This window comes from Rhinatrema bivittatum, chromosome 2 (genome assembly GCF_901001135.1).
Source record: "Rhinatrema bivittatum chromosome 2, aRhiBiv1.1, whole genome shotgun sequence".
Taxonomy (NCBI): Eukaryota; Metazoa; Chordata; class Amphibia; order Gymnophiona; family Rhinatrematidae; genus Rhinatrema; species Rhinatrema bivittatum.
This window is the reverse complement of record NC_042616.1, coordinates 53,316,068-53,336,753: the sequence shown is the minus strand read 5'-3', so window position 1 is coordinate 53,336,753 and position 20,686 is coordinate 53,316,068. Positions and strand designations below refer to the sequence as shown.

The 20,686-nt window shown below is 48.8% G+C and overlaps 1 protein-coding gene across 3 annotated transcripts in view; it reads right to left on the bottom strand.

Moving 5' to 3' along the window:
• Positions 1–19,817, bottom strand: part of LOC115083957 — a 53,707-nt gene extending 33,890 nt beyond the window's left edge. For all 3 annotated transcript variants that reach the window (XM_029588133.1, XM_029588131.1, XM_029588134.1), the window contains exon 1: positions 19,444–19,817. Coding sequence is in view for 1 of the 3 variants with exons in the window: in XM_029588131.1 (XP_029443991.1) it covers positions 19,444–19,494 (51 nt within the window). In the remaining 2 variants the exon portion in view is untranslated. The remainder of the gene's footprint in view (positions 1–19,443) is intronic.
• Positions 19,818–20,686: the final 869 nt, after the last annotated feature.

Below are 20,686 nucleotides of genomic sequence, written 5' to 3'. Positions count from 1 at the left end.
TGACGTCAGCGTCGGGTGGCCTCGGTGCTCCAGCGCTTCCCTCCTCGGGATCGGGTGCAGGAAAGCTCCAGAGGCAGGCATTTTAGATAGCAGTGCTCCTCAGCCCAATCCTCTGGGCATGCCTCGGCGGCCAGGTCTCCAGGACATCCACAATGAATATGCATGAGACAGATCTGCACAGAACGGAAGCGGTGCATGCAAATCTAGCCCATGCATATTCCTTATGGACAATCCTGCAAACCCGACTGGCCAGGTGCGTCCAGAGGCCGGGGCCGAGAACCCCTGTTATAAAGCGTGCACGTACTCCGCTTCTGAAAATACTCGTGCGTGCCTGCGTGCGCTTGGATGCGCCATTTTGCCAACAGTTCCATCAGCACACCCAGTCCCTTCTCCAATTCAGCTAGGCCCTCCCAGCACTTCACCCAGGCCTCCCGTCCAAAAATGACATAGAAAGGGCACCAGCAATTTCAATCATGCCAGTCGGTTAGCAGGTGTAGGTGCCTGTACCTCTTACAGAATAGCAACCTGCGCACTGGGACGAGCGGCTGCTCACGTCCTGCCCTGGACCATTGTCAAGGCAACCCCAAAACGTCAATCTTGCACATGTCATGCCTTTTATGTCCTTGCTCAGGATAACACCTCACTGGCAACATTTCAGTTCACTTCCTCCTTTATAAAAAAGAGCTCCTGTGCCTACAGAGCAGGCATTCTACACGCACTCGCCCAAACCATTAAGTAGTCCCCTTAAAACCCCTGCAGAGCCACAGCTGCAGGCTCCCCAGGTTTTAGGACTTATGCTCACTTCTAGGCTGATGCAATACAGTGTGCTCAGCCCAGCGCGCAGCTTGCCGCAGGGTTGGAGGCGCGTTTTGGACACACTATAACCGCTCCCCCTGCAATAATGGGAGTAGCGCATCCAAACCATAGCACAGCTAACGGTGCTCATCACAGGTAAATGCCATGTTGATGAGGCTATTAGCTATTACCCCCCACGCCAAAAATCGTGTGCCCAACCCGCACGTTTAAACATGCAACACTTTTAACGCCAGCCCAGATCTGGTGTTAAGTCTTCATGTGCGCCAAGCCGCCACAAAAAAAAAAAGCCAAAAATACAGCATGAAAAAAAAAAAATCTTGACGGCGGTCGGGTTAGGAAACGGACGCTCAATTTAACGTTCATTTTGCTAACCAGCCACATCTCCTGGGTGCCCGATGCCATGGACGCGCTAGGGATGTACAATTTATCCCTAGCGCATGCTGCATCGAGCGCCCAAGAAAGGGGGATGTGTGGGCGTTGAAGAAAGGGTGCCCGGTTGGGATGCACGTTTTTTCGCGTTTGGCATTGCATCGGCCTGAGGGGTAGCTCCATAGGCTTTCCTCCCTGCTCCCAGCTCTTCTGACTGCTCCATTGTTTTGTGCATAGCAGGAACCTGTCCCCTCCCAGGCCCTGCCACTTCTCCCCCCCCCCCCCCGTTTCTTTTGCATGGACTCAGGTTCACATTTAAGCCACCGAATGAAAAGGGGGGCAAGGGAATGTTTGGGACGGATAGTAGAAAGACTAGGGGACACTCCATGAAGTTAGCATGGGGCACATTTAAAACTATTCGGAGAAAGTTCTTTTTCACTCAACGCACAATTAAACTCTGGAATTTGTTGCCAGGGGATGTGGTTAGTGCAGTTAGTGTAGCTGGGTTTAAAAAAGGATTGGATAAGTTCTTGGAGGAGAACTCCATTACCTGCTATTAATTAAGTTGACTTAGAAAATAGCCACTGCCATTAGCAACGGTAACATGGAATAGACTTAGTTTTTGGGTACTTGCCAGGTTCTTATGGCCTGGTTTGGCCACTGTTGGAGACCGGATGCTGGGCTTGATGGACCCTTGGTCTGACCCAGTATGGCATGTTCTTATGCTCTTATGGGATCACCAATTTCCCACCCTAAGCTCAGACAGAGAGAAAACAGGTCCCTGGGTCACTTGAATCTGAGACTTTGATGAAGGGAGACTGTGGGGGCCAGGAGGATACGAGCGAACTAAGAGGAGAAGGAGAGCATGCTTTTATTTCTCCGCCAAGCCCAGGTGCGGTGCTTCTCAGACGGTGCTAAAAGCCCCTCCTAGGCTGCAGCAGACAGCAGTCCTGCCCTCATGCCTGAAGTTTGAATGCATGGAGGGGGCGGAGGCAGGGACGGGGAGCATGGCTCTGTTTATGGGAGGGAGGCAGGAAGGAAAGCAGCAAGCTGAGGCCATCACTACCAGAAAGCAGCAAAGAAGAGCGGTAAAATGTTTTGATGTCAGAAGCTTCTGCTTTGAAAGATGTTGACGTTCAACCTTCTTATGTTGATCCAAGCCAGCACAGGCTGGTAAGATCTGCTGTAATTTGTGGAGTTACTGTTATCAGCGCATTCAATTTTCCTTTCATTTTCATCTCCACAAGTAGTAGATCTTAGTATTGCAATGATACTAAGTAACAAGAACCAAAGAGAACAGTACTTTTGTTTTTTTTCATGCACCTTTGACGCGCGGCATGACTTTATGACAGCTCTGGGGCTGGCACTAAAATTTCCCACATCAAAAAGAGTGTGTGGCGACTGGCGATTTTATGCATTGGGGGGAAACGGCCGATAGCCTCATCTACACGGCATTTACACGTGACGAGCGCTATTAGCCGCGCGTTTGCTTCGACGCACAGTTCGGAGCTCTAATCCCTTTACTTCACGGGTGTTGGTCCGGCACATCCAAAACGCGCATCCAACTGCGGGTAAACCCGTGCACTGGGCTGAGCGCACTTTATTGCACGGGTTAAAAAAAACAAAAACCCATGCATCCAAACGGGCGCCTGTTTGTTTGTTTTTTTTTTTGTAATCACTGTTTTTATTGGGTGATTCACAAACATGACAAAAACAAACGTTGCATAACATCATGAGCATAAAAAAGAAGTACGTCCAAAACAAGCAACGCATTGATGAAGCAATTATCACACCCTTTTTCCAATATTCAACGCTACCCATCTTCCCCCCCATAATCCCACAAACCCCATTCCCCCTCCCTCCCCCAAGAGACCCATAAAACCATGAATGCTCTCCATTAACTCTTCAGGTACTCAGTGACAAGTATTAAGAACCAAACTTCTAGCTCTAGGAGGCAAAGTTTGGACATAAGGCTCCCAGATTTGCAGAAATAGTTTCCTCCGTTTTGGCGAGCTCCGGGAGTAAAGCTGTTCCATCTGCATAAGTCTATGAAAATGAATTCGCCAGGTCCAGAAAGAAGGCGGCTCCTCATCACACCAGTGGAGAAGCAACACCTTCTTCCCCACCAGTCCATCCTTTTTGAACAAACTCCGAAGACCCGGCTGACGCACCAGGTGGTGACTAACACAGTGAAACAGCCAAAGATATGGAGAAAAGGGTAGGCGAGTCCCCCCCAGCGACTCCATATAGCCCCCAATGCAATGCCAATATTTTTGTACAGAGGGACACTCCCAGAAAACATGGGACAAAGTCCCCTTTGGCGTCCCACAGCGCACACACCCAGCAGCAGTAACAATACCAGCTTTAAAAGCAATGTGAGGCGAAAGATAGGCCCTATGTAAAAATTTTAAATGCATTTCCCTAAAATACATGCTTCCAGCCACGTTAAAAATACTGCGCACACGGGAGGAAGTGACGTCACCCCTCATGCGAGCAGCTTAACTCTGCTGCTCCGTGAGCACCACGGGCCAAATCGCTGAAACCGCGCGATTTCAACGATTTTTTTCTGCCTCAAAAGCAGGCGACTGCCGGTCGGGGGGCTTCAGCGTTCGGAGGAATGACGACCAAGCGAAAAATCGGCGACCTTAAAAAGTTCTCCTTCACCAGGGACGCCGGCGAAAATAGCGGCGAAAATTCTAAAATGGCGGCGGAGCACACGATCTCGGAGGGCGAAGAGGGGGCACCGGCACTGCTGACTCCGGAGATTACAGAACCCTTCCGGGATGAAATTAAAGGTTGGTTCATAGAACTGAGGTAGGACATTAAAAATTATAAAGCAGAAATTACCACCTTAATTGCTGACCTGAAGGAAGACCATGCAGAGCTGGGCAGAAGGGTGGATGAGGCTGAGCTCCGGTTGGATACTCAGGGGGAGGGCTGGACTCAGATGCAACTTTGCCACCAGAATTTACAAGAGCTCTGCCAGAATTTAGCTGAAAAGGTGGAAGATCTGGAAAACCGGAGCCGGAGAAATAATCTGCGGATAAGAGGGGTACCGGAAACGGAGGAGTATGGGGACTGCTTTGTTGTGGTGGAAAGAATTGCTGCTTTCCTCTGGGAAAGTGAAGAAACCCTGAAGGACACCACCATGCCTAATATTCTTCTGGATAGGGCACATAGAGCACTGGGACCGAAATTTGCCAATAGACCTAGAGACATAGTGGTCTGTTTTCACTCTTTCACTTTGAAAGAAAAGCTTTTTACTATTTCCAGAAGCAAGCGCACATGGCGTTGGGAGGATCAGGATATTGCTATCTTTGCTGATTTATCCTCCGCTACTTTAAAAAAGCGTCAGGAATTTCGCTGTGTTACTACTAAACTACAGGAGGCTAACATCCGGTACCGCTGGCTTTTTCCTGGAGGAGTGTCCTTTATGCTTCAGGGTACTACCCATCGCGTCAAGACAGTCCTGGAGGCCAGCGCGATTTTGAAGGAGGCAGGTATCGTTATAGCAGTACCACCCATGGCGAAAGGAACCGGTTCTACTCTGACCCACATTGCGACTACAATCAATTCCCAGCCTCGCTGGCAGCGCGTGCCCAAGGGGCGAAGACGGCTTCAGAGGAATCCTTCCACTGATACTACGGCAGACAACGTGGACTAACTGAGTTTGGGTTCAGGGCATGCTGGACCTTTGTTTTGCTAGTTTGCAGGAAAATTGGCGGTTAATTAATGTTCAATTCGCTGTCCTTATAGGTGCCATGAGGAGTGACGACGATTTCCTCCATGTTCATTTGGAGCACAGGGTTTGTGCTTCTGGGTTTGCTGAAGGGGGAGGGTGGGGGGGTTGGGGTTCGGGGCAATGGCTTCTGATACTGAAGGTGATAAGGTTGATTTCTACAAGCAAGTGGATTTTGGGTGGTGGCTCCCTGGCGGGAGGTGGCAGGATAGGGGGGAGGCTGTACTCTAATGGTTGCTTTGAAATTTTTTTCTCTTAACACTAAAGGGCTTAATAGCCCAGGTAAACGTAAATTATTGTTTAAGGAATTAGACCGGATGAAGGCCGAGGTGGTCTTACTCCAAGAAACCCACCTCCGAAAACGATATCTGGGCCTTATGAAACATCCTAAGTACCCTCATCAATATTGGGCGGCTGCAACTCCCTCCTCAAGGTATTCGGGGGTGGGAATTTTATTACACAAAGATGTTCACTTTGAATTTCAGGATCTTCTTGCAGATCCCTCAGGCCGCATGGTCATGGTGAAGCTCTCACTGGGGGGAGAAATCTTCTCCTTAGTTTCTGTATACGGGCCTACTACTCAAAAGGCAGATTTTTTTCAATCCCTGAATCACACTTTGGCTTCTAAAGTAGAAGGGACTCTCATTATTGGTGGGGACTTCAATTTGACCCTAGACCCGGGCAAGGACACCTCTACAGGGCACAGTTTGGACCCAAAGCTAGCTCGCCGGGCCCTTAAAGGTCTGATGGCTGATATGGGCCTTTTGGATATTTGGCGCACTCGATTCCCAAAATCCAGAAACTATACGTTTTACTCAACCCCACATAATAGTTATTCAAGGATTGACATGTTTTTGGGTAGTAGAAGCATATTACCGCGGGTGACGAAAGTGGACATAGAGGCCATTGTATGGTCGGATCATGCCCCCATTTGGTTTTCTTTACAGCTTAAAAATTATGATCGAGGGGTCCACTATTGGAAGCTGAATGATTCTCTTCTTAACGATCCGGATTTTATTACACACATAGAACAAGAAATTCAAGATTATTTAGCATTTAATGATAATGGGGAGATGAGTGCTGGAACGATTTGGGAATGTTTAAAAGCCGTTTTACGTGGGAAATTTATAGCTAGAGCTTCTTATCTCAAACGTCAAAGAATAGCAGAACGAGAGAGCCTAGTACGACGCTTGCTGGAGCTGGAGAAAACTCATAAACGGGACCCAACGAGAAAGGATATTCTTGCGTCCCTTGAGGCTGTGCGCACGCACATAGCATCCTTAGATGCTGCTGCTATTGCGTTTCAGCTTGAACGGACTCAACAAAAATATTTTGAAGGCGGTAATAAAGCAGGGAAATTATTGGCTCGCAAATTAAAATGCCGACAGGATCAGGCGACCATTGTTAAAATTAAAAGCCAAGGGGGTACCATGCTAACCACTGGCACGGAGATCAGGCAGCGCTTCCAGCAATTTTATTCTGAATTGTACTCTGCTGATGGTCAGATAACACAGAGTGCCATAGACGAATATCTAGAGAATGTAGACTTGATTGCCTTAGAACCTGCGCAGCAGTTTATCCTGGATAAGGATATCTCCGAACTCGAGATTCAAAAGGTTATTCAAAACCTTAAACCTGGCAAATCACCTGGCCTGGATGGGTTTACGGGGCGGTTCTATAAGCAGTTTGCTCTACAACTTGCCCCTATTTTAGCTAAATTTTTCAAGTCTTTGAGGGAAGGGCAGTCACTCTCAGCATCAGCAAATACGGCCGGCATAACGATCTTGGCTAAACCCGGTAGGGATCCCACGGTATGCGGGTCTTACCGACCGATATCCCTCATTAATATTGATTTAAAGATCCTTGCCAAGATACTAGCAAACCGGCTAAATGGGTTCCTGTCCCAGATTATTCATCCAGACCAGGCTGGCTTTATCCCGGGTAGGCAGGCTAGTGATAATGTGCATAAGATCTTGGATATGATCTGGTGGGTAAAACAACGTAGGATACCAGCCGTGGCTCTCTCGGTTGATGCCGAGAAAGCCTTTGATGTAGTTCACTGGCCCTATTTATTTACTTTATTACGCCGCTTGAATTTTGGGCCACACTTCTTACAATGGTTACATCAACTCTACCAGAATCCCTTGGCATGTGTAAAGGTTAATGGGGGATATTCGCCCACCTTTCAGGTACAGAGAGGTACACGGCAGGGTTGCCCCCTGTCACCATTGCTCTTTGCTATTTTTTTAGAACCTTTGGCCAATATAATTCGGCAGAATCCAGGAATTTCTGGGGTACAGGTGGGCGCTTTCTCCACAAAGATATCACTTTTTGCGGACGATATTTTGCTTTTGGTCACTGAACCGGAGCACTCACTTCCCCTAGTCTCCCAAATTCTTAAGGCTTTTGGCAAGGTTTCGGGATTTCGAATTAACTGGGAAAAATCAGAGATTCTTAATGTCAATGTTCCAGCGGACATGGAGCAGTCTTTGAGGGGGAAATTTAGATTTCGATGGGCACACGCTAGCCTTAAATATTTAGGGGTATATATCAGCGCTTCCCAGGATATGATCAAGCTCAACTATGATAAATTATGGGCTCAGATAACTAAAGATTTGGAAGAGTGGAATCGATACAGGATTTCTTGGTTTGGGCGCATAGCTGCCGTGAAAATGATGATTTTGCCCAAGTTTTTATATTTGTTTCAAACGCTTCCCTTAGCCATACCTAGGCGAAGCCTTACTATTTGGCAAAAACGCTTGTTGTTCTACATTTGGGGGGGCCGCAGACCTAGAGTGGCTCGTCTGATTCTTTACAGAAATAAATCCCAGGGTGGCTTGGGTGTACCAAATTTAGAAAGATATTATACAGCGGCTAGGCTTAAGACGCTGGTAGACTGGCATCGGAGTTTCTTACAGAAGCCCTGGATAATATTTAGTCAACAATTACTGGCTTCTGTACCGTTGTGTAGTCTTCTCTGGCAGCCTAAAAAGACTTGGGTCCTTCAGCCCCGAGATATTCTACCACACTCCATGCTGCTCTCTTTACAGCTCTGGGAAGCTAACAAATCTGGGTTGGTAGGAAATCAGGAATTTCATCATAGCACATATTTGTATGCTAATTCCCTATTTACTCCAGGTTTCCAAAGTCAGGCCTTTCGAGGGTGGGCTAAGAAGGGAATTCAATATTGGGGGCAGCTATGGGGCACACAGAATTTATTAAGCTTCTGGGAGTTACAACAAAAATTTGATTTAGCGGCCTCTGATGTCTATTTATATCTCCAGCTACGTCATTTTGCTCAGTCTAACCACTTGCAGGGGCATTTAGAGCAAGGAAAATCTGATTTTGAACGTTTGTGTTTAAATACTCAAACCACTAAATTACTTTCGAATATATATGCTTTCCTGGGTAGGGAAAACTTCCAGAAACCCACTTATGTTAAAGCCTGGGAAGCAGACTTACATCGCACCTTTGAGCAGGGGGCATGGGAGGCGCTCTTTTCTCAGACCGGCAAGGGTTTAATTGCATCACATATTGTTGAAAATGCTTGGAAGATGGTGTTGCGCTGGTATTACTCTCCAGAGCGGTTACATCGCATGTACCCTTCCTTTTCCCCGCAATGCTGGAGGGGATGCTCGGCCACTGGTAGTTTTTTCCATATGTGGTGGGAATGTACAGTACTGCACCCATTGTGGTCTCAATTGGAAATCTGGTTGGCCACCATTTATAGGGCCCCTATTCGCATCTTGCCTCAACAAGCCTTGCTAGGGTTTCCCTTGTCCCTGGGGAAGGACCAACCCGATACTATGGCTCATTATATATTTTCGGCGACTAGAATAGAAATCGCCAGGAGATGGAAATCCCCTATGGTCCCCACGCTAGGGGAGGTTCAAAGCAAAGTGGAACAAATTTATAGGCTTGCAGAAATTACGGCTCATCTCCGCCACACAGTGGGCATTTTTAGGAATGTTTGGCATAAATACTATGAGTGGAAGAAGGGGCTGGGAAATCTTGATAATGTTTAAATGTTGTGGGTACTGTCAAGCGACTATGATTTCTGCTGCCTCTCTATTTTCACCAATCACTTGGGAGGTTTAGCTTAATGTACAATTCACCTTGTTCAGGGATACCTTAGGATCTATTTGCTGGCGATTAAATATCACCTATATATTATCACCTACATCTTATTAGCCGATAGGGGGGGGGGGGGGGGGGGGAGGGATCCAGGTCCCTATTTTGGTACTGAGTATTCCGGTGTTTAGCAATGAGACTTTACACACACACAGTACTATTCATTGCTCTTTGACGTTTTCATAAGTTTTTATTGCTGTATACATACCGGTGTTATATGATGTTATTTACATACAAAATGTTATGTCAACATGTTCCATATTTTGTATTGATGCAAAATTGAGCAATAAAATATTTAAAACTAAAAAAAAAAAAAAAAAAAAATACTGCGCACACTAGAAGCAAAAATAGGGAGTGTTAATACAAAAATGCCATCTCGATTCCAACGGTCTATCAGGACTTGATAGGAAGCATTAGAGAGCCTACTACAGAACCGCTTATAATAAGTCGAGAGGGGCAGCTCCGCAGACTGGTCAAATTGAAAAAACTCATTTAAAGTTTTAAAAGCTGCTGAGTTCTGGGCCGGGGAACCCAAAGACCGGATGTAATGGGTGAGCTGCATATATCCAAAAAAATGAGACGCCGGAAGATCATATAATTCTTGCATACGATCAAACGTCAGGAGACATCCGTCAGCCTCCATAGCATGTCCCAAATATAATACATCCTGGCGACACCACCGCCTAAAATGTGCCGTCGTATCCCCAGGGGTAAAATCTGGGTTGCCACAAATGGGTGTCAGCATTGTACACTGGCGGGGAATCCCTAGTTGGCACGTCAGACGGACCCAAGTTTTCCTGAGGGGCGCGATAAGCGGGTGAGTGACCAACCCAGGGGGAATGTCAGGACCTTGGCTCATAAGCACATAAGTTAAAGCCAGAGGCCTAGTAAAGGCGGCCTCGGCCACTATGTTGACATAAGCCGACTTCCCTAGAAACCAGCCCCGGAGTATGCGGAAGTTAGCCGCCATTCCATAATTATAGAGGTTCGCAACTCCCAAACCACCTCTATTCCAAGGAGACTTTAAACATGACAACTGAATCCTGGCCTTTTTCCCCCTCCAAATGAACCTGCGAAGCAACTGATCTATGCGTTTCAAATGTCTGGCAGCAAGCAACATAGGGAAGTTTTGAAAGGCATACAGCCACTTGGGCAGAATCACCATTTTGAACAGATTAACTCTGCCCACGAGAGAGAGCGGCAATGCATGCCAAGTGTCCAATTTTTCCTGAGTGAGGTGTAGTAGCCGAGATATGTTAAGATGATATATTTGTGATATATCATTCGTAAGGAAAATCCCCAAGTATTTAAGAGCGCCCGGGGCCCACTGTAGGGGAAAGGACCCCCCCCAACGTTCCTTAAGAGAGTCTGGAAATGCCAGGGCTTCGGACTTGTCCCAATTAATACGCATGCCAGATAAAGCAGCAAAAGTGCTAAACAAGTCCAAGAGTAACGGTAGAGACCTTTGTGGGGACGTAAGAAATAATAGCACATCGTCAGCGAAGGCTGCGTATTTGAAAACCTCTGTCTGACCTCCACCTTGAAATTGTATACCCCTAATGGCTGGCGTATCCTGAATAGCCCGCAAAAAAGGTTCCAAAACAAGAAGAAAAAGTAATGGGGAGAGTAGGCACCCTTGTCTGGTGCCCCTGGCTACCACAAACGAATCAGTCAGTCCCCCATTAACTAATATACGTGCTTCTGGGTTGGCATACAGGAGTTCCACTGCTTGATAAAAATAACCACCAAACCCTATCCGCTTTAACACATGAAACATATAGCCCCACTCCACTCTGTCAAAGGCCTTTTCGGCGTCTAGGCTCACCACCAAGTATGGGGCCTCCACTCTTTGACAGAGTGCCATAGCGGTTACCAGTTGACGAATATTGCGTAAGGCATAACGCCCTTTAATAAAGCCCACTTGTCCCGATTTTATCAAAGAAGGCAAAATATTCCCCAGACGCTCCGCCAAAATCTTTGCCAGAATCTTATGATCCATATTCAACAAAGAAATGGGCCGGTATGACATAGGCAGGAGCGGGTCCTTTCCCGGCTTAGGTATTAAGGTAACATATGCCAGGTTGCCTCCCGGGGGGAAATTCCCCTGCCCAATCAAAGCGTTAAACACTATGGGGAGCAGTGTGGCGAGTGGACCAACCAAACATTTATAAAACTCAGAGCTATATCCATCAGGGCCGGGTGTTTTCAACTTGCTCGCTTTCATAATGACCCGGCGAACTTCTTCCTCCTGAATTGGTTCATTCAAATAGCGAAAATGTTCCAAAGTCAAGGAGGGAAGTTGAATGCGATTCTCGAAAGCCTCCCAGCCAGACTCAACCCACCCCTCTGAACTATAAAGGTGAGAAAAATAGTCATGAAAAGTTTGACGGATTATACCAACATCGTGAACCACCTGCTGTTGTGAGTTTCTAATCACGGGTATATGCCGAGTCCTTCTGGCCGCTTTAATAAGAGTCGCCATCAGCTTACCAGACTTTTGCCCAAATTGGAAGAGCTGGTAACGGTAAAAAAGTATACTTTTTTTTGTGCGTTGATGAATCAGGGTATTAATGGCCGTTTGCAACGTTAGATAGGTTTCCCTGTTTTCCAAGGAATGGCAATGGGCCAGTACCCGGCGCGCTTTGTGAAACTGAGCACTGAGCCGTAGGAGTTGCTGATCCTGAGATTTCTTTCTATGAGCTACGTACGAAATTATATCTCCCCGTAACACTGTTTTTGCTGTATGCCAAAATAGTACTGGATCATCTTTATGTTGGGCATTTGAGTGTTCAAATAACTCCCAGCGCTCTTTCAAATAGGCCTGAAACGCAACATCTTCCGCTAGAAAATATGGGTATCGCCAGACATAGGTAGAGTAGGGAGCCAAGGGATTCGTCAACTCAAGCCAAATTGGGGCATGATCGGAAACCAGAATGTCCTCAATCCCCGCCCCCACCACTTTGCTAAACTGATTAGTACTCAACAACAAGTAGTCCAGCCGGGCGTGGGTTGCATGAGCCCGGGAGACATGCGTGAATTCTGCGTCTTGTGGATGCAGCATACGCCACACATCTGTGAGATGCAAAGAGTGCTCTAAAAGGGCAAGCCCTTTACTAGGGGGCCTTGGCGTTTTTGCAGGTGAGGCTGTATCCAACAAAGGGTCCCTGACCGCATTAAAATCCCCCCCCACAATAAGCATATCATCCAAGTGTGGTAATAGGAGGGCACAGAGCTCCTGAAAAAAGGAGGCTCGATACACATTGGGGGCATATAGGTTACAAAGGATCACTTGGGTATTAAATAATTCCCCCAAAAGCACAATATAACGACCACTCGGGTCCTTGATTTCCTTTGTAATCTGGAGAGGAAAGGACTTCCGAATCAAAATAGCCACGCCAGCCGAATGTGAAGTGGCCGAGGCATAATATACTGAGCCCACCCACCTCTGTTTCAACTTCTCATGTTCCACATCCGACAGATGGGTCTCCTGCAGGAAGGCCACATCCGTTTTCTGTTTGTGCAGCAGCTGCAAAATTTTGGTTCTTTTAATGGGAGAGTTTATACCTCCTACATTCCAAGAAAAGTAACGAAAACTACTCATGGTCCTATATAATCAATATAAAGGTGATGAAAAATATACAATAGATTCACTTGAGTGAAGGAACACGCCTCCCAGCAAAGCGTCCCCCTCAGATCATGGAATGTGAGTAATGGATATTTAACAGAGGTTCCCCCGTGGAACCTAAACATGGTCTCTACCCCGGATCCCTGTCCCCTTATCCCTACCCCACCCCCCCAACCCCCACCCCACACATACCCCTTAACCAATACCCCCAGTCCCACCATCCTAATGATAGTAGGAAAGATCACACTAACCCTAGGCTCGGCCCCCCCCCCCCCCCCACCCCCATCCATCCCCACCAAACAGCCTACAAACCAAAATAATCAAGAACAGTTAACTTGCAGAGAAACCAGAACAGTCAATTTAGAACACAATCTGTGCCAGTCGTTAAGTAGGCGCTGCCTCTGCCACTGGAATAGTGCTGCCCTCTTAACCTGCTGGGAGCTCCGTAGCGACAGCCAACCTGCAGCCAGTCTTCTCCCACCTGGGCAATCAGAGCCAACATTGTCCACTTGCCGCCCGGACTAGCCAGAAGTGCATGAGCATGGGCTGGAAGGTCCTGGAGTTGCCGCGTTAGCAGTCCAGGGCCGCCCGGGAAGGAAACACCCCACACTGAACCAGGGGTCACCAAACCACAGAAGTCCGCCGGGAAACAAGAAAAAAAAATTGGTAGTCCAATAGTGGTAATGTCCACATTCTCCGCTGTTGATCTGGATGGATCCGTGGTCTGACCCAGTGTAGCATTTTCTTATGTTCTCCATCAGGTCACCGATGCTGCTGGACTGGGCAAGGCCTGGATATATTGCTGGATTGCTGCTGCTTCAGTAAACCAGCGCACCCCCTGGTCTGTTTGGATCCTCATTTTTGCTGGGTATACCAGGAGTGCACGGATGCCCCTTTGAAAAAGCTGTGAACAATACGGCGCCAGAACCTTGCGCTGCTGAGACACTGCTTGAGAAAAATCCTGGAAAATCAGAATTGGCTGGTTCTCATAGCTGGGTTTAGGCCCTTGCTGAAAGGCCTTTATAATGGCTGCCTTGTGCGAGTAGTTGAGAATTTTAGCAATCACCACGCGAGGTTTAGCCTGGTTCTCCCGCTTGGGTCCCAGGCGGTGAGCACGTTCCACCCGAAGGGGCCCAGACAGACCCGACAGCTTTAAAACCTGGGGGAGCCATCCCTCGAGAAACGTGGGCAATTGATAGTCAGGCAGGCTTTCTGGCAATCCCACTAGTCAAATGTTTGCCCGGCAGGAGCGATTTTCGAGGTCGTCAATGCGGAGGGCCTGCTTACCCATTTCAGCCTTCAGAGCCGCGATATCAGCAGTGGCAGTGTGGAGGCCATCTTGGTTGCTTGAGACTCGCGTTTCCAGCTCTTCAAAACGGCGGTCAAACGCGGCCATCCCCGCGCCGAGCTCCTTCAGTTGTTCTGATATTTTGTTAAACTCCGGGGTAAGGGCCGCAAGTACTGCCGCAGTCAGCTCCGCCGTCGCGGCAGTCGCGGGCGTGGTTTGTTCCGGCATCCCCCCAGGCAGTTCCGGGCCGCCGTCCGCCATGCGCGCCTTTTCTCTCTCCTTGTCCTTGTCTTTTTTGCCCCCCCCGCGTCGCCATCTAACTTTCCCTGCCGCGCCGCGTTGCCGACAAGCGTAGCCAGGTCCGGCACGGTGGTAAAGGCCGCTGATGGCGACGGATGAGGACCGAGGGCGGAGGCCGAAGCGCAGCGACGGGGGATCACATCCTCTCCCGTCAACAGGTCACGTGATCTCTACCTGTTTGTTTTTAACGCGCACACATCCACCTCGCCTGGGCGCCCGATGCAATATGTAAATGAGCTGCCGCGCTAAAACGGACACGCTAGGGATATATCGTGTGTCCCTAGCGCGTCCTTGGCATCGGGCATCCAGGAGGTGTGGCTGCATGCGGGTTACCAAAATGGACGCTCGATTTTAGAATGCCCGTTTGTATCCTGCAGCGGCGAATTTACCGGCACAAGATACACACATAATATACACAGCCTGGAGCACAATACACATATTCCAGGCAGTGTGTATTGTCCGTGCGTACTGTGCACCTAGAAATTTGTTTTTTTTTTCCCTCAAGCCTTTTTTTTGGTTTTTTTTCTCAGGGTGCTGCTTTCTATGGTTCCTCCTACTTGCATCACACGATCCTAGTAGGAGGAACCACGGAAAAGCAGTATTTTTTGTTTTCAAGTAGACTCCTTGATGCCCGACAAGACCTTATGCCTGCTCTGGGGCAGGTGTAAAATTTAACCGGTTAAAAAGTGCACACAGCGATTGGGCACACAGCGATTTTTTTTTTCATCGCGGGGTAATAGCCAATAAATAGCGCTCATCACATGCGAATGCCATGTAGATGAGACTATTAGCTACGCACGAGCTTAGACGCGCGTTTTGGAGGCGCTGAACCCCCCTTAGTGCAGTGGTCCCCAACCCTGTCCTGGGGGCCCACCAGCCAATCGGGTTTTCAGGATATCCACAATGAATATGCATGAGAGAAAATTTGCATGTTATGGAGGCAGTGCATGTTATGGAGGCAGTGCATGCAAATTTTCTCTCATGCATATTCATTGTGGTTATCCTGAAAACCCAATTGGCTGGTGGGCCCCCAGGACAGGGTTGGGGACCACTGCCTTAGTGCATCCAGGGTTATGGTCACGCATCCAAAATTTGCATCCAACCGCTTGTTAACCTGTGTGCTAGGCTGGGCGCACGGTAGGTACTGCATCGGCCTCAGAGGGAGGAGGCGAGCACTGTAGGAGGGAAGATGAAAGAGAGAAATGTAAATGTGACAAGTGAAAGGGGAGGAGAGTGTGAATCAAGCAGTGAGGGGTGAGGTGAAAGGATGGGGGAAGTGTGAGAGAGAGAGAGGAGCAAGTGGTGGGAATGGGCACAAGGCACAGATCATGCAAAATTTGGTTTGAAGAGCTGAAAGAATCAAGAAACTTGAAGGTGGTGCGCCATGAAATTAAAAAAAAAGCTGAGAAGTGCAGATACAAATCCTCACCCAAAATCCATGTAGCAGATCAGGCAGGTCCTTCCGGGGTGAGCCCTGACACTCAGAACCTTGCCCAGCAAACCGGGTGACGTCTTTCATGTTGGGGAGAGGAGGTTCTAGGGATGGTGAAGGGAGGGCAGAAAAGGGAACAGGATTTTGCTCTAACTACACACAGAGGAGTGTAAGAGTTTCCTCTTCTCTAGTATAATACCGAACGTATATCATCATCATCATCATCGTTTATTTATGGCATGGTTTTCCAACCGGAGAGTTCAAAGCATGTTACAGGAGGTTAGAATTACAGCGAGTGCTGAAAAGGTTCAATTACAATGTGTGCCAAGTAGAAAAAGATACAAATATATGAAGGGAGCTAAGATCAAATAGTGTAAGGTATTAATACTAAATAACCGGTGTGGCATCCATCTGTGCAGTGCAGTGCGGAATAGGTCTTCAGGTTAGTAACGGGTAAAGCAGAGCCATCCTAGAGGGATGTGAGAGGAAGGGGGGTCTATTTGCTCAGAGAGTATTCGTTCAGGCCATAAGAACCTGGCAAGTACTTAGTTTTTGGGTTCTTGCCAGGTTCTTATGGCCTGGATTGGCCACTGTTGGAAACAGGATGCTGGGCTTGATGGACCCTTGGTCTGACCCAGCATGGCATTTTCTTATGTTCTTATGTTCTTTGGTTTAGATTCGCTGAGGGCCTGGTTTATAAGTTTCGCCCATAAGCTGATAGTTTACCAGAGGGAGATGCCATCGGGTCGGCCCCAGAGCCAGGAATAGTTAACTGACCCAGAGAAAGGTCACTTAGAACAGAGATGAGACTTTTCTTTGATAGTGGGAATCCCAAGGCTGGACGTCATGTATTGGCATGCACCCACCCCCTCCCGGTTCCATGCAATTGGTTTGTCACCTGTCCTGCTCCGTCTCAGAATAGAAAGACCGCCCCTTTTCCTCTATGGAGGAGAGGCTTCTCACCTAGGGTTGCCAACAACTGGCTCCAGATTTTCAGGACAGGTCGATCCAGTCCTGGCTTTACCCCGTTGCATGCAGGGACTTGTTCTCATTTCCTCAGTGCATGGCCCTAAGAAAAAAAGCTGGACGACAAGTCTCTGCATGCAGAGAAGTAAAACCAGGACCGGATCGACCTGTCCTGAAAATCTGGAGCCGGTTGGCAACCATCCTCTCACCCGCTCCAACTCCCCTCCTCTCCCCTCCGTTTTCCTCCACTCTTTTCATCTCTCATCCCCACCTCCCTGACCTAGCAGCACATTATTGCCTATCCTTACATCTCCGTCTTCCCACTCTTCAATCCTCTTGTCCGTTTTTACAGCTGCCGACTCCTCTTAATCTTTCAATCCTCCACCCTCACCGCGATTCCCTCCCTTCCCCAAGCCCAGGGTCGGCTGTTGGGATGCGCGACCTGCGCGACGGCACCGAGCGCCGTGCACGAGGGGGGCACCATCCCTCGCCTGCACTCTTGAGCTCTTTGGGGGTCGTGGGTCATCAGGCTCTGGCACCCAGGCATCGTCAGCCTCTTCCCTCAGATCTCCCCCTCCCCCTCCCCATCCTCCACCCCCCCCCCCCGCACGATCCATCCCCCCCCCCCTGGAAGGAAGAAACCCAGCGGCAGTGCTTCTTCCTTGCGACTTCACTATGAAGGAAGACTCGCGCCGGCCTGGCAGGTTCCCACGAGAATTACGGGCCGGGGGGGGGGGGGGCGGGTCAGACTTTACAAGTGAAACGGCAGAGGAGGATGCAGGCTGTCGCAGGCATGAAGAGCTTTCTGCCAGCAGGAGCACGGGCTGGCACCAGCTCAAGGGGCGTTCGAGGGGATCACGAAGAAGTGAGCAAGCAAAGGGAAGTTCTGGTGGGGGGGAGTAAACGGGGGACGTAGTGGCTAAAGGGAGCGTAGGACGAGGCAACGTACGACGGCACATGATTAAATTTGTAATCCATACCACTCGTATTCTCATTATCGTGCCTTGCTGTAAACTGTTGTGATGGTTATCTAACCTAACGACGGTATAGAAGAGTTTTTAAATAAATAAATAAGCGTAAAGAGCGAGTGGTGGGGAGAAAGTGAGCACTTGAGAAAGTGACAGAAGGAGAAACCTAAAATTGGAGAAGTTCTTCATCTTTTGATCTAGACTAGAAGATTAGGAACAGGCGAGCACTTCAGTAAGTGAAACAAGATGATTTTGCTTTTAACCATATTTAATTACATTTTAAGATTTTTGCCCACTTTTTTTTTTTTCAAACAGGGCTCACGCTGGCTTACAAGATTTTTTTTTTTGTCCCTTAGAATTCGGATACAATAAGTCTCTTCTCCCCCAATCTAAGTGGGTGCTTGAGGCAATGGGAGCTAAAGTGACTTGCCCAAGGTCACAAGCGTTGTCGCTGGAGGGAAGAGGGAATTTGAATCCAAGTCCCCGAGGTTCACTGCCCATTGCTCTAACCACTAATCCACTCATGTTTAAAAATGGTTTATCGACTTAAGAACATAAGAAAATGCCATACTGGGTCAGACCAAGGGTCCATCAAGCCCAGCATCCTGTTTCCAACAGTGGCCAATCCAGGCCATAAGAACCTGGCAAGTACCCAAAAACTAAGTCTATTCCATGTTACCATTGCTAATGGCAGTGGCTATTCCCTAATTGAACTTAATAGCAGGTAATGGACTTCTCCTCCAAGAACTTATCCAATCCTTTTTTAAACACAGCTATACTAACTGCACTAACCACATCCTCTGGCAACAAATTCCAGAGTTTAATTGTGCGTTGAGTAAAAAAGAACTTTCTCCGATTAGTTTTAAATGTGCCCCATGCTAACTTCATGGAGTGCCCCCTAGTCTTTCTACTATCAGTGTAAACCGAGCTCCTCCGGTGGTAAGGTGTATTAAAAATAAAAAATGTTACAGTGTCTAAGGATCTGAAAGTTAACAAAGCAATATGACAGGCGGTGACGAGGGCTGAAGGGATCCTAGGCTGTACAGAGAAGGGCATAACCAGCAGGAAAAAGGGGGTGCTGATGCCCCTGTACAGGTAACAGGTGGGGGCCTCACTTGGAATAGCGTGTTCGGTTCTGGAGGCAGTGTCTCAAAAAGGAATACAGAGTGGATAGAAGTGGTCCAGAGAAAGACAACCAAAACAGCATGGGATCTGCACCCAAAGGCTTATGAGATGAGGACCTAAATGTGTGCACCCCAGAAAAGGGGGGAGGGGACGGGGGGGGGGGACCGTGATACAGACTTGTAAATCCCTGAAAGGAATTACGAATGCACGGGAGACAAAACTTTACCAACGGAAAGGAAGCTGTAGAAAGAACTAGGGGCCATGTTATGAAATTCCAGGGGGTGAACCCAGCAGGGTCAGGAAATATTTGTTCACAGAAAGGGCGATGGATACCCGGCATGCCCTCCTGCAGGAGGGGGTGAAGACGAGAACGAGGAGAGAGAAGTCAGAAGGCTGTGGGATAAACACAGAGGATCCTAGTGGCCGAAGGATAGAAATGAAGGACCAGAGGTAAGGGGGGGGGGGGGGGTAACTTTTCTGTAGGAAGGGGTGATAAATCTTCATGGAGCTACAGTTGCAAGCCTGCACTCCTTTTGACTGTGTTACTATTGTTATATTATCTTACTCCAGGCAGCTGCTGGCGGAGCAGGAGGGCACTGTGGGGGGGTTGCCACAGGCCTGATGCATGCCCAGTGCCCCCCCCCCCCTCGCCTGGGACCCCCCCTGCTGCAAGTGCCCCCTTACCTGATCAGCCATGGCTGCAAGCTCTCTCGTCCCGCCTGTGCCCGCCTCCATGAGAGGCACAAGGGGGGCTCGGTGTGGCTTTTCCCAGCCCTCTTTATGAGTTGCTCAGACGTCTGAGGTGCATCCGCTCTGTAGTCATACTGTGGGAGGGCAGAGCAGGAAGTCCTGTCAGGGGGGGGGGGGGGGAGCCGTGCAATGCATCACTGGGAGATGGAGTCCGCAGGGCACTCCTGCAAACTGTCTGGGCCAAGTCGCTCCTGTCACTTGCGGGCGTGGAGCTCGGACGGAGCCTGGCTGGGAGCCTACAAACTCTTCACCCCGGGGGGGCGGTGTAACGAGCTGGGCGTTCAAACCGGGCGCTGTCATTCAGGGCAGAGTTTCTTCGGGCAGGCACTTAACATGCTTTAACCCCCCCCCCCGATGCAGCAGGCTAATGGTTCGCCAGTGTATCGGGAATGAAAAAAAAAAAATGCGCACAAATCGGAAAATGTGAAGAAGGAAAATCCTCAGCACACATTAGAACCATGATTTATGCGCACACACAAAATGGGTTTTCAGGGCATTTTTTGTTTTTTGTGCCCATGAATCAGATTTTAAGTGCAGTAAACCTGTTTTGTGGGCATAAAATTCCGACTCCCACAACTGCAGCTTGCGCCTGTACACTTAACATTAGCCCTAGAAGCTTTACTGCGCCCTGGCCGGGATGTGCGTTTAGCCTGCCCCAGTTATCTGCACAGCTGGCCTTCCACAGAGGTCCTGCGCCCGTTTCCGGCGTCCGAAAGGATCGGAGGAATGGCAGTGCCCCAGTCTTTCTTCTGGAGAAAGGGACAATTGTGGGGACGCTGCGGGCCAGAGCCGGCCCGTCCCCTCCGCGCGGGAATTCTTTTGCCTCTCTAGGCAGGCAGGATCCCGTGTTCTGCTTTTCAGAACCGGGATCCGAATGAATTTCCTACCGGGAGGGGAGGGGGGAGCCGCCGGCTCTGGCGCTTGTTCCTCCTTGATTTTTTTTTTCAGGGACTGGGCCAGCAGGTTCACTGCCTACCACAAGCAGCTGCTCCAACCACACCCTCTCTGTACACCACAAAACCGGACATAATGGCACCATTTCTACACTGAAGCCTTTTGTTTGTGGGTTGTTGTTTTGGTTTGGTTTGGTTTTTTTGGCGCGGGGAGATTAGATTGTAAAGCTTTACATAGTAGAAACTTTCTCTTGTATGGGTCTGTACGATGCTCCATAAATGAT